The sequence below is a fragment of the Trachymyrmex septentrionalis genome, unplaced genomic scaffold (assembly GCF_001594115.1).
Source record: "Trachymyrmex septentrionalis isolate Tsep2-gDNA-1 unplaced genomic scaffold, Tsep1.0 scaffold11, whole genome shotgun sequence".
NCBI classification, from domain to species: domain Eukaryota; kingdom Metazoa; phylum Arthropoda; class Insecta; order Hymenoptera; family Formicidae; genus Trachymyrmex; species Trachymyrmex septentrionalis.
In genome coordinates, this window is record NW_017304228.1 from 2,922,729 (window position 1) to 2,935,258 (window position 12,530).

Below are 12,530 nucleotides of genomic sequence, written 5' to 3' on the forward strand. Positions count from 1 at the left end.
ATATATATATATACATATATGGTACATCTATAAGCATCTAGTTGATAGTTATTAAGAGATCGTATGATCATTATCGAGAAATGAATATTGCGCGATTTCCTGCTGTCGCAAGTGAATTCCACAAGTTGTCTTGTGTGCATCGCTGGTCAGTAAACTCGTGTCGCGGCAGACAGAGCAAACGCGTTCTATAAGCGAAAGGTGCATGACTTACTTGGCGAACCGGTATTCAAGCCCTGCGGATCAACGTGACATAGAAACGTACTGAACAGGAAGAGGAGCTAGTAAGCTCCTAGTGACACACATTCGTATATTCTAATATGCATTTCTTGTCTCGAAACTGATTAGAAATTGATTTGATGAAACTGAAATTCTCTATTTAACTCTCTATTTAACACATTTTCTTCATTTTTTATATTAATAATATTCTTTAATATTGTTTATAACATTGATTTAATTGTCGCGTTATTAAATTATTGACTAAATAATATTTTACTTTATAATAAAATGTTACATATTTAATGCATTCATTAAAAAGGTGGTTAAAATATGCAAGATAATATAAATTTTATTATTGAGATAAAATAAAATTACTTCATAGATTAAATTTGTAAAAATTTAATTTTGCATCAAGAAAATTCCAACGTATAAGTTGAAGTTTTTTACTTTTTAAGGAAATTACTCGGTAAAAATTAAAAAACTTCAACTAATAAATATGTATAAACATACATAAATATGTACAAATGTTTATAAATTTATATAATTATGTATGAGATATGTTTATACATGTTTATACATTCTTTCTTTATTAATATTATTTTTTTAGTGTACTAAAAATAATAATAATAACAAGAAAATATAAAAAATAATTAAAAGGAAAATTTTTGAATTGTTTGTTTAAAAAAAAAATCAAGATTGAAAAAATGTAAAAGAATTGCTTATATATAATTGTATATAAAATTATATATAATTAGATATCAGTAAACTTGATTTTTTCTAAAACAAACAATGCAAAAATTTTCCTTTCATTATTTTTTATATTTTCATATATAAAAAATTTTTTACCGGGTATTCACGAAATGAGTCAATTGATTCTTGTATTTTTTAATATCTTCTTCTTATATTGTAATGATTTTTAAAGTTTGAAAATTTTTTTTATATTATATGATATCTTATTTGTGTAATTAATTTGTACTATAACTGAACTATGCCATACTTGAAAATTTTTTATATTATACTAATGTTGTTAGTAATACTGAATAAACATACACTCATGTGTTTATGCATAATAGACAACCTGTCGTCAATGACCATGAACGTTAGTAACACGATCCGCTAGTAAAGACCATGAACGCATAATTGATCATTGATATTATGGCTGATGTAATTTATTCATATACATTGATATAAGTTACACCCGTATATTATGATGGTAGTCAATCTTGTTAGTGAACTTATACGATTATGTAAAGATTGGCTCTAATGTTGCCGGAAGAATGTTGTTCAAAAAAGACCAATAGAAAAAAAAATATTTTGCAATTATTTATTTTTAAACCTGTTTAAAAAATGTTGAAATTGTTAAAGAGAAGTTACATAATTTGGACATTATAGAATTTTTTGACATATATTTTTAGATTTGATGGGATATTTTGGTAAGGAATTTCTGAGAGATATATAATTTCTTTAAATTATTCACGGAATGATTTTACAATTTCCATAAAGATCAATGAACGATGACAGTATAATATGACGTCCTAACTCTGATTTGCCTGTCATCACAGGTGTACTAAGCTATAGAATGCTGAGATAAGATGACGGTAATCCCAGAACATGTAACATTCAATTATTCAAATCGTATGAGAATTAATGAGTTGCAAAGGCAAGGAAGAAAGCGGGAAGAAAGAGGAGCACTGTACTATTCATTCTAAAATATAAAAGAAAACGATTGAGGGCAAAGAGACAGAGAAAAATAAATCGGAACAAGCAATCAATCGCTAGCAATTCGCGAAAAAAGCGAAACAGTGAAGGAAATGCGTGTCGTAATAGGAGGTGAAATTGTGGTCGGATGGATCGGACCCTTGATGGGGGATAGAAACGTACGTGTAATGCTCTCAACTTGGTGTTAGGAACATGTGTGCTGGCCGCATGTACCAATACGTTTACACATACTTTAAAACGAATAGACGTCGCAATTGCCGTTAAAAGGACAAATCCGCGACAGTGTTTCGCAAAGTGAATTTATTGGCAGTCATTTGCATGATCCTGAAGCAATTGTTGGTTTCAGCAGAGTAGGTCGTGTATCGTGGAAAACAAAAGGTCCATAGAAACAACGTTAGCAATTATTAGTTACATAATTTGGACGTTATAGAATTTTTTGACATATATTTTTAGATTTGATGGGATATTTTGGTAAGGAATTTCTGAGAGATATATTATGTAATTATGTTACGTTATTATGTAAAACCTGTCGAGAGTCGATAATTCATGTGTCAACAAAGTGCAATATATGAGATACTAATAATAGAGAAATATCTAAAATGTATGTATATTGCAAAATGGCACGTACTCTTTTCGTATATACGAAAATGATTGTTAGTTGTAAAATCAATCATCAGTTTGAGATGTTTATCTGTGCATTATATATCTGAGATGTTTATCTGGCTGGAGAAGTGTATATGTAGTTTGATATGCATAACTTAAGAAAATGAATGTATAAAACTAAATCTTTTTATATGATATATATACAATTATTTATATTAGATAATATTTACTTTTGAAGTTTCTATGGACATATTTTCTTCAAGGAAATTACGCGGCTTATTTTTGTGTCTTAATTGTTAAATAACATTTCTCAAACATTGCAGTTCACGGAGCATTAACATTTAACGAAGTATCAAGATATCATGGAGATAATCTGTAAACGATACTCGTGTAACTTCCTTTTGATTATATATGTTTATAATATTTATATAATAATAGAAGAGACTAATGAATAGAAGAAATGGTACAAATAGAGTAAATGTATTTTTAAATCGATGGTTTGTGCGTCAATCAAATGTAATCAATTTTTTAAACAATTTTTTACTCTAATTGTTTACAAAAATTATTATTTAATGTTGTTATGCTTTTAATAACGTTAGCTCATTTAATTTGTATTACCACTAAAATATGAGACTAGAAGTCGAAGAAGTAATAGCGCAAAAAAAATTTGGTGTGAAATATTCAATAAAATATAATAAAAGTAAATTTATGTTTCTAATTTAGTTATAAAAGAAATACATTATGTATAATTTTATAATGACATATTTACAAGAGAACTGTAACACAAATAACAAAATATTGTTTAACAAAAATATAATAACAAAAATATTGTTTTTTATAAGCTTATTTTCTTGAAAAATTGATGTAAATAATTATGTAATAATCATTGATTACATAATTATTTACATCAATTTTTAAATTATTTGTGCCATGTTTCAAGCTAATGTTTACGAGAATTATTTACGATTCAAAACAGTAATAAATGGTGCATTTAATAAATTATAAAATGAGAGAAAAAAGAGAGAAAGAGAAATTAAATTAGATAATGATAGTTGAAAAAGAGTAGGTTGTGAAATTAAATTGTTAAGACATGTAAGTTTGAACTGATATACACTAAAACTGATTGACTATCTTTTAAAATAAAGATATTATGTAATTTTAATTATGTGAATCGGCCTATTTCTCAGGAGCCATTATACAATTGATGTAATGTTTAATTTTGCAAAATAGAAACAAAGCGAAATTTTACAATTTTATGATTTTCATAAATCACATTCCTTTTCTTTTAGATAAGAAAAGAGAGCGGTATTCATGAAAAAGTCGCGTTGTCACGATGTATACATATTAACATCTCGTAGTGCCTATTATGATTCGATAGCAATAATTGGATAATGTAGATCAATTTAGATCAAGATATCAATTATGTTCTAGAATTTCTTTTTGCTAATTATTACTTTAAATTTTCATAATAATGAGTGACACAAAGAGATGCTTATAACGATACGACAGTTAAGGGGATTCTAAAAACGATTAGTCATATTGAAAATGGTACTTACACACAGATATTATACTTGTCATTGACCAATCACTACATCAATATCTCACTCACGCCACACATACACATAAATTTTCGTATAACAATTACATTTTAATTAGACGTCTAAGTCCAATTTTAAGAACTTCATACTGTTTCTTCATGTAAACTACTAGTCTGAACTATTATTTCGTAAATATAGATTGCATAGCTTTTATATGAAGCAAATGTTACGACGTGACAGGAGCGTTCTGGAGCGTCATTATAACTAACTAAGAAATGGTAAAGATGGTTGATGTTGAAATTTTTTGTCCTTGGCATAAACTTCACCTCACAGACACTATTAATATGTATATTTTAATCCTGGAAAAGGATTTTCAAATCTGTAAAAAAGGAAAAAATAATTGTTATACAAAAATTATTATTTAATTGGTAATATGGACGGTTTTAGAATCCCTTTATTTTAACTTATCACGCTCAAAGCTCACGGAGATATTGATATAATTTAGATACTATTTAGATTATTTGAAAACTACACTTCTAATGCGTAATAAGGAAAAGATATTTATGAAAGACCATGCGTGTATATTCTGAAGAAATAGATAGATAAATGACAGAAAAATATAACTCTTTGTTATAACAAAGATTGTCTCCACGTGGTGCACTTCAGAAACTTATATTATGATTGAAAAATTTTCTAGCTAACTATTATTAGACTACTATGTGTCGATTGATTTTCTCGTTGCGTTTACTTCATAAACAATTATCATCGCATATTTTGACAATTGTGGGTATCGAGAGGTTTAAGTATAATAGAAATAATGTAATATTAATAATTGTATTCATTTTTATAGGCAAACATTAAGATTTCTAAATTGAGATTTTATAATTGTTCATAAAGATAATAGAAAGAATAAAAGAATATGTATTATAATTTACTATATACTTTTACATACTTGTATATTTTATATATAATTAGACAATGAAAATCATGATTAAAAACTGAAAAGGAAAATTTGACCGACGTTTATCATCGTTTTAAAATTTGTTGATTTATACAGGTATCTGAAGGATAACCTCTTCTAAATGGAGATCGTTTGTGTGCGGTGGAATTATACTTAATCAAGATATTGCTATTTACTTGTTGTGGAACCACTGCAGTAATCATACCGGTCTTTTCTTTTTTTTTCCGGGTCTCTGCTCTCACTTTTCAGTGAAAAGTCCGACGTGCAGTCGATCGTCCGCTTGCACTAGTGCTTCTACTTAGTTTCGCGTTGTGAGAAAGTTGTACAAATTTACAGATCACAATTCTCTGTTATTCGAGGCAGATAATGATACTAATAGCATTAATAATCAGAAGGAGCCTAATGTACGTCGGATCGTAAGTGCAAAAGTGTGTCGGACTAATTTAAGGAACAGCATTATTAAACCTTTATGCACCGTGATGATGATCATTGAAATGCACTTATAGGAGTATCACGGTATATCATTTTGATGGTATAGAACGTATGGAACAGCATATTTTGTACAGTTTCGATAACAAACGATTATAGATTTGTGTGTAGTGATTACATAAGCAAAATAAAAGTTTTTTAAAGTGAAATAAATGCAGTATGTGTGTATAATATATATTATGTTTTATATTTTCATCTCACTTTTATTGATAAATATTTTTTTCTGTAGAGATTTTATAGTGTATGTAACGTGAATTATATTTTAAATGCGTGTATTTATCGACAAAAGTGAGATGAGAATAACTGTAATATATATATATATATATAAAAAAATATATATATATATACACGGATCTAAATAAATAAAAAATAAGCAAATTTAATTGTATACTTAAAGGGATATTTCTTCTAAAAAAGTTGATGTAATTGCATTTGCAAATGTAGACCTGATCAGTAATCAATTAGTATATATAAATCGACATATAAATAAAAATTTCAAAAATATTTTATAGTCTCTATAAAGTTTAAGGAACAGTTCGTATATGAAAGAACGCTGAGATCAATTGACGCATGTCTGGTCAATGCACAAATAAATAAATTTGTTGTCATTCTCAATATCACATAAAAACTAGTAATTACATTAAACATACATGATTACACACATTTTTCCAACGGTGTAACATTGCCATTCAGCAAGTAACAATGCTACGATCTATTATTAAAGGCTGTAAAAATGAATGGGTGTTGTGATGCTTTTTTCCACCATTCTGAACATATTGGATCATTCCGGATGTGTGTGAACCGGTTCGTATAAGTAGATTTTTCCGAAAGGATGCGGATTTCAGCAATCGGTAAATCGCACATCTTGCGCAAGGAAATGCCACGTTAACCCAATTAGGGCCTCGCGAGTTTAATGACGATATAAAAGCAAGAATTTGCTTTTATGATGAATTCGACGTTTTATTTGTAAACACAAGCGCTACAAAAATAGGCGGTGTTTATAGTAAAACTTAGCATATACTTTGTATGTACAACGCGACGATAAACTTTCCTCGACCTATAAACATATGTTGGTTCATATTTATCGTATCTATCGTAGAAACCAAAGCGTAGACTCTTTAAATAGATATTATTGCTATATAAATTATTTTAACATTCTTCTTATGTACAATATTTTAAATGAGCAAGAGTTTATTAAATCAATTTATCATGATAGCTGGAGGACTTAATATTCATAAAATAAAGAGACTCGTAAAATGTTTTCAGTTAACTTCAAAATGAACGTCACTGCATCGCCGATTGACAGGATGTCCAACATCTATAATAACTCCGTAGTGCGATACTGGCAATTTCTATTTCACGACTTATCTGGTAAGTTTCTGTTACACGAGAGTACATTCAAAAAATATTCTGATTATTGAGATATCACAGAATAATATATAACTTCTTCTTAATATACATCCGTTTATTTTATTAATATTATAATGATATTTCTCTTACTTTATTATCCTTTAATCTTGTAAGGATAATTTAATTTTCTTTCACTTATTAATTTTGTATCAACTGTAAATAACTACACAACACACTACATCCGAGGAATATCTTAAGAACTTAATCCCAATGTCTTTAGAACATCTCTTTATAGATCAGTGCTGTATGAGTACATATGTAATTTAGAGTTACAAGAAAATCTATTAAAAGAATTTCAAATTACAAGCAATTGAACCTTTTAAATCTATTAAAAAAATTTAAAATTACAATAGAATATTTATTTTGTAATTACATAAAAATCTGTTTTCAAAAATTAGGCTATAATAAACGATGCGTCTCTCTTTTCTCTCCTCCTCCCTTCCGTCTCTCTCTCTCTCTCTCTCTCTCTCTTTTAATTGTTTATTATTATTTAATTATAACAAAGAAGAAGAATGGAATGTATAATAAAATTGTACGTTATTTAATAATAATAAAAGAATACCGAAAATTATAATAGAAGGTCAAAGATAAGGATTATATCAAATTGTTTGTCTTGTTTTTGTATAAATGAGTTAGTTAAAATTATTATGATTATAAAAATAATTTATAATATTTATAATATTTAATTACATATTTATATAATATTTAATTATATAATTTATAATATTATTCATTTAGATAATTTATATTGGATTTCTATTAATTTTTCTCAATTGGCTAAAGCTTAAGATAACTACAGGAATAGATGCAAATAGAAAAAATTTGATAAAATTTGAAAATAAATTGATAAAACCGAACATAAAATATAAATTTAAGATATTCTATTTCATAATGCTTTTATTACATATAATTTTTTTCAGATCCTCGAACTAGGGACTGGTTTCTCATATCATCGCCCATACCCGGTCTTAGTATCTTAATCGGCTATCTTTATTTTGTATTGTCATGGGGTCCGAGAAACATGGAACACCGAAAGCCGTATCAATTAAAAAACACTCTAGTCGTTTATAACTTCTTGCAGATTCTTCTTAGTATATGGTTATTTAAAGAAGGCTTGGAAGCCATATTTTTAAATAATTATAGCTTGACATGCGAAGGGGTGGATTTTTCGTACAAACCGTATCCTCTAAGAGTACGTAAATGCTAAATACTAAATATATATTCTTAAGTTTTCAATTAACTATAATTTATCTTCTGACATTTTACGTTGTTTTACTTACACCTTAAAAGATCTCTATATGCTATTTACCTTCCCGACTTAAATGTGAAATATTCTCATTTATTTGAGACGATGTGAATATCGTAATTAAATTTTTTTAGCATGATAAAAAAAGAAAGATAGAATATCTGCCATTCCACAAAGTATATCTTATCTAAAGAACGTCGCGTGGACGTTACAATATTAACGACATTGTGACGTCAATGTGACATTCCTCAAATAATATGCTATGTGGGATATCTTTATTTCTGCACGATATCGTTATAGATCGCAAGAGGTGTTTACATTTATTTTCTGGCGAAACTCACAGAGCTTTTGGACTCGGTATTCTTCGTATTGCGCAAGAAGGATAAACAAATTACGTTTCTTCATATGTACCATCATACTGTGATGCCAATGGTATCGTGGGGTGCTACAAAGTATTATCCCGGTGGTCACGGCATCTTTGTAGGTATGTTAAAAAATAATGTAATAATTTAAAATTTTTGTTCTGATTTTTTTTTTATTTATATACGCGGAGAAAACGATTTTGTTAATCTAAAATTTTGTTAGATCTTTGAAATAATTTTGTTGATAAAATATCAATATTTTTTGCATTACTGCTTATCATTTTTTAATTTCTAACATAACTATTTTTTAATAATAAAATTATTTTCAGATTTATATCTACTAAAATTTTAGATCTTTTGGTAAAATCGTTTTTTTGCCTGCACTTTTCCATCGAAAATTTGATTCATTAGATTATCATTAGATTTTCGGATCAGATTAGAATAATAGGTAACTCATAATTCGACATGTTTTCTTGCAGGAATTATAAATAGCTTTGTACATATTATTATGTACACTTATTATCTCCTGACAGCATTGCTATCTCACAATCTGCAAAAACGGTATCTCTGGTGGAAGAGGTACATTACTACTCTACAAATGGTACGAAGCAAATAAAGTAATACTAATCAATAAAGCTACTTTTCAAAGCCATTTCTTTTACCGAATCTATTTTAATTTTCACTGAATCTATTTTAATTATTTGTTTCTAGTTGACTAATTATTTGTATTTATGGCAATTTTTGTTCGACAGTCCCAATTCTGTGTGGCCTTCCTACACAATTGCCTATTGTTGTTCTACGACTGCAACTATCCGAAATGGTCGGTCATTCTGGTATTGCCGAACGCGATATTCTTCTATTTCCTGTTTTCGGACTTCTACAGTCATGCTTATACTTCCAAGAAGGAAAATGGCGCAGTGCCGTCGATTCAGAACTCGGCCAAAGCGAATGGCGTTGCGGAGAAAGTGAGCGACGGGATACCGAATGGAAAAGGGAAAAGCGATTAAATGGGTGCAGCCAAGGAAGGAACTGATGCGATTGCAATGAGATGGTCACTACTATTTTACTTGAATCGTACAGCAGTCTCTATCTCGCTATTATAGCCGACATATCACAACTATATTTTTTGCTGGGATGTTCAAACGCACGTAAAAAGACAAAATGTAAATTAAAACGTAGAGACATTCGCGTAAATTGAACACATCTGACTATTTAACAACTGAATTTTTAAACTTTTAATTTTTTAATTTTTTAATTTACAAACGAAAGCGATCCACTCATTACGTATCTTCTTCTGCGATAACGAAATTGTATCGAACAGCTAAGTTATTAAGGATATAATCAGAGTTGGGAAAGTTATTTTATAAAATTAACTTGTTTATTGTTATTTGTTACCATTATTTCTGAAAAATATTTTTTGCTTATATAATTATTCTTTTTAATAACAAATAATTAATGATGTTACATTTCCTTATTTATAATGTTAATAGTAGTTACATGTTTTAGGTAATAGTAATAAATTTATCGTTTTTTTTACTTTTCATACAACATAAATCATTTCAACAATTGCAACAACATTGCAATGTTCAACATTTGATTAAGTATTGTAATATTGTAACTTTGTGAACGTTGCAACAATGTTACTGCAAACTTCTATATTGCCCGAATGTGTACTATAATACGTGTGTATGAACTCATACAACACACTTTATCTTAGGGATGTCCATTGGACATCTTATTGAAATATCGCGATAATCTTGTGATATTCAGGGATGGTCTTAGATATGCAACGGATATCCAGGAGATGTACAAGTGTCTGCATGTGTGAGATCTAGAAACAAGTTAAATGATTATTTTTCATGAACAATTATAACAGTTACTATTACTTCAAAATAACCGGTTATTTGAACAGTTATCAGTTATATAAACTGTTATCTTTTATATAATACTTTATATCTTAGTCAGTAGTCACATTTTTTTAATATTTCTCATTATTTAAATCATTTAAGAAATCTATTTTGAAATATTTTATTATTTAAAATATTTGTGTAAACAAATAAATAGTGTTAAATTTTATGCACAAAGATTGATGTCAACTTGATAATGAGTAAGGCCAATATTATATACGTTCGTTTTTTTATCTTATGACGAATTTTTCAAGCATATTAATTGGCTGCAAGACAGAGAGGATCTAGCTAATCAACAGGTTTAAAAAAATTTGTCATACGACAAAAAATATACGCATATAAAATTAAATGTGAGGAGGATAATCAATTATGATTTCTACTCTTTAATCCACTACTGCCCATTGTAGATCACGCATTATATTATTCTAATATACCGACAGTGCTTCTACTGGCAAAAAAAGACAAATAGTAAGATCTAAATATTACTATTAACTTTTTATTTATTTATAAAATTAAAAATTTGAAAATATCCGTTTAAATCCGATTATTTTTCAAATTTGATAACAGTTACTAAAGTTATTTCTCAATAACGGTTACCCAGTAATAGATAACGAAATAACGCCCATCACTATTGAGGTTCCACGGATGTGGGTCTAAGACGACCGTAGGATATCCATGGAACTCCATGAGATATTATAAGTATATATGCGTGTGTATACATGTGGTTATCTAAAATAAAAGGGAAATGTTTTAGATTACCATTATGGAAGCGAGAAATATGGCTGTTACTTGGAATTCAAGGGGCACAGGGAACTTCTTCTATGACAAGTACTTAAGGTATATTTCATACTGATGCAAGCTTTATTTTTTCTGGCACGTCTTACAAGAACGCCCCTTCGTCGAGTCTCAGCCTCTCTCGTCCGCGTTAAGCGCTACGGTTGTTCGAATTCGGGAATTACTTCCCTTTATAACGTTATACTAGGCCAAGTAGTTCGCGAACATAAAATTCTACCATAATATTATCTTGTCCGAAACGATTTTTCAAACTCGTTATTTTAATGTAATTCTCTCCCGTGGAACGGAAACTTTTCACAAGTTCACTCACGCGTGACTCTGGAACAGCCGCTTGCAGCAAATATTGGAACTTGTCTTCGTAGCTTATAGAGGGATCTTCATATATTTTCTTGAACTGGCTCTAAAGTGGCAGCCATTCCTTGATATTACCGCTAAATCTTGGTAGTTCGAGCTTGGGGAACTTTGACGTCTTCATAGAGTTGTTCGGTATCATTCTTGACACGCCTTCAGTCATTGCGGCTATCACAGTCGTTATTCTCATTTTCGCTGTCAGATACTGCGACTTATATGTATCATCCGACTCTAATTCTCTTGTGATTGCCTCATCATCTAAGTCTGATTGAAAAAGCGCTTGGTTATACGTCGAACGCACCGTGTCTAGTTCCGTCATTTTAGTTTCCAAGAACTGGAATGCCACCATCTTATCTTCGTTTGAGCAGTCGCTATCCATCCTCGTGTTAAACGCTGTGAGTATTTTAAAGGTTATTCAAAGAACTTTTCTTTATTTCTTAACGGCGTTCATCTTGTCCCCCGTTGCCTTGCACACACGACGATTTCGCAACAGACCTCCTTGTGTGAAATGAATTGGCTTACTATCTTTCTCGTGTCCACAATCGATATTACTTGGAATTCAAGAAGGAGCTTCTTCTAATGACAAGTATTTAAGGTATATTTCACACTGATGCAAGTTTTATTTTTTCTCACGTCTTACAAGAACGCCCCTTCGTCGAGTCTCAACTTGTCGTCCGCGCTAAGCGCCACGGTCCGGGAAGTACACCCGGTTAGATCAGTTTTTGGTCGGGACAATGGCATTACCCCATTATTACATAATGAAATAAAAGATTAATTTGAAATAATATATGTCACATCTTTGTAATTTATTCTTAGACTGCATTCGGAAATGTTACCCGAGTGCCTCCGTTCCGTCCTTGTTCACCCAATGTTAAATAAGGATAAGATGATGTAAGGATGCACCTGGATAATGTTTTCGAATGCCTTAGTATA

At 29.5% G+C, this 12,530-nt stretch overlaps 1 protein-coding gene across 2 annotated transcripts in view; it reads left to right on the forward strand.

The window, feature by feature from the left end:
* The window catches only part of LOC108750871 (elongation of very long chain fatty acids protein AAEL008004), a 78,250-nt gene extending 68,410 nt beyond the window's left edge, over window positions 1-9,840 (forward strand). For both annotated transcript variants that reach the window (XM_018490708.1, XM_018490700.1), the window contains exons 2-6: window positions 6,793-6,897; window positions 7,857-8,128; window positions 8,483-8,666; window positions 9,024-9,145; window positions 9,297-9,840. In XM_018490708.1, coding sequence (XP_018346210.1) covers window positions 6,804-6,897; window positions 7,857-8,128; window positions 8,483-8,666; window positions 9,024-9,145; window positions 9,297-9,551 — 927 coding nt within the window. In that variant the 5' untranslated portion in view covers window positions 6,793-6,803 and the 3' untranslated portion in view covers window positions 9,552-9,840. The remainder of the gene's footprint in view (window positions 1-6,792; window positions 6,898-7,856; window positions 8,129-8,482; window positions 8,667-9,023; window positions 9,146-9,296) is intronic.
* The last annotated feature ends 2,690 nt before the right edge of the window (window positions 9,841-12,530 follow it).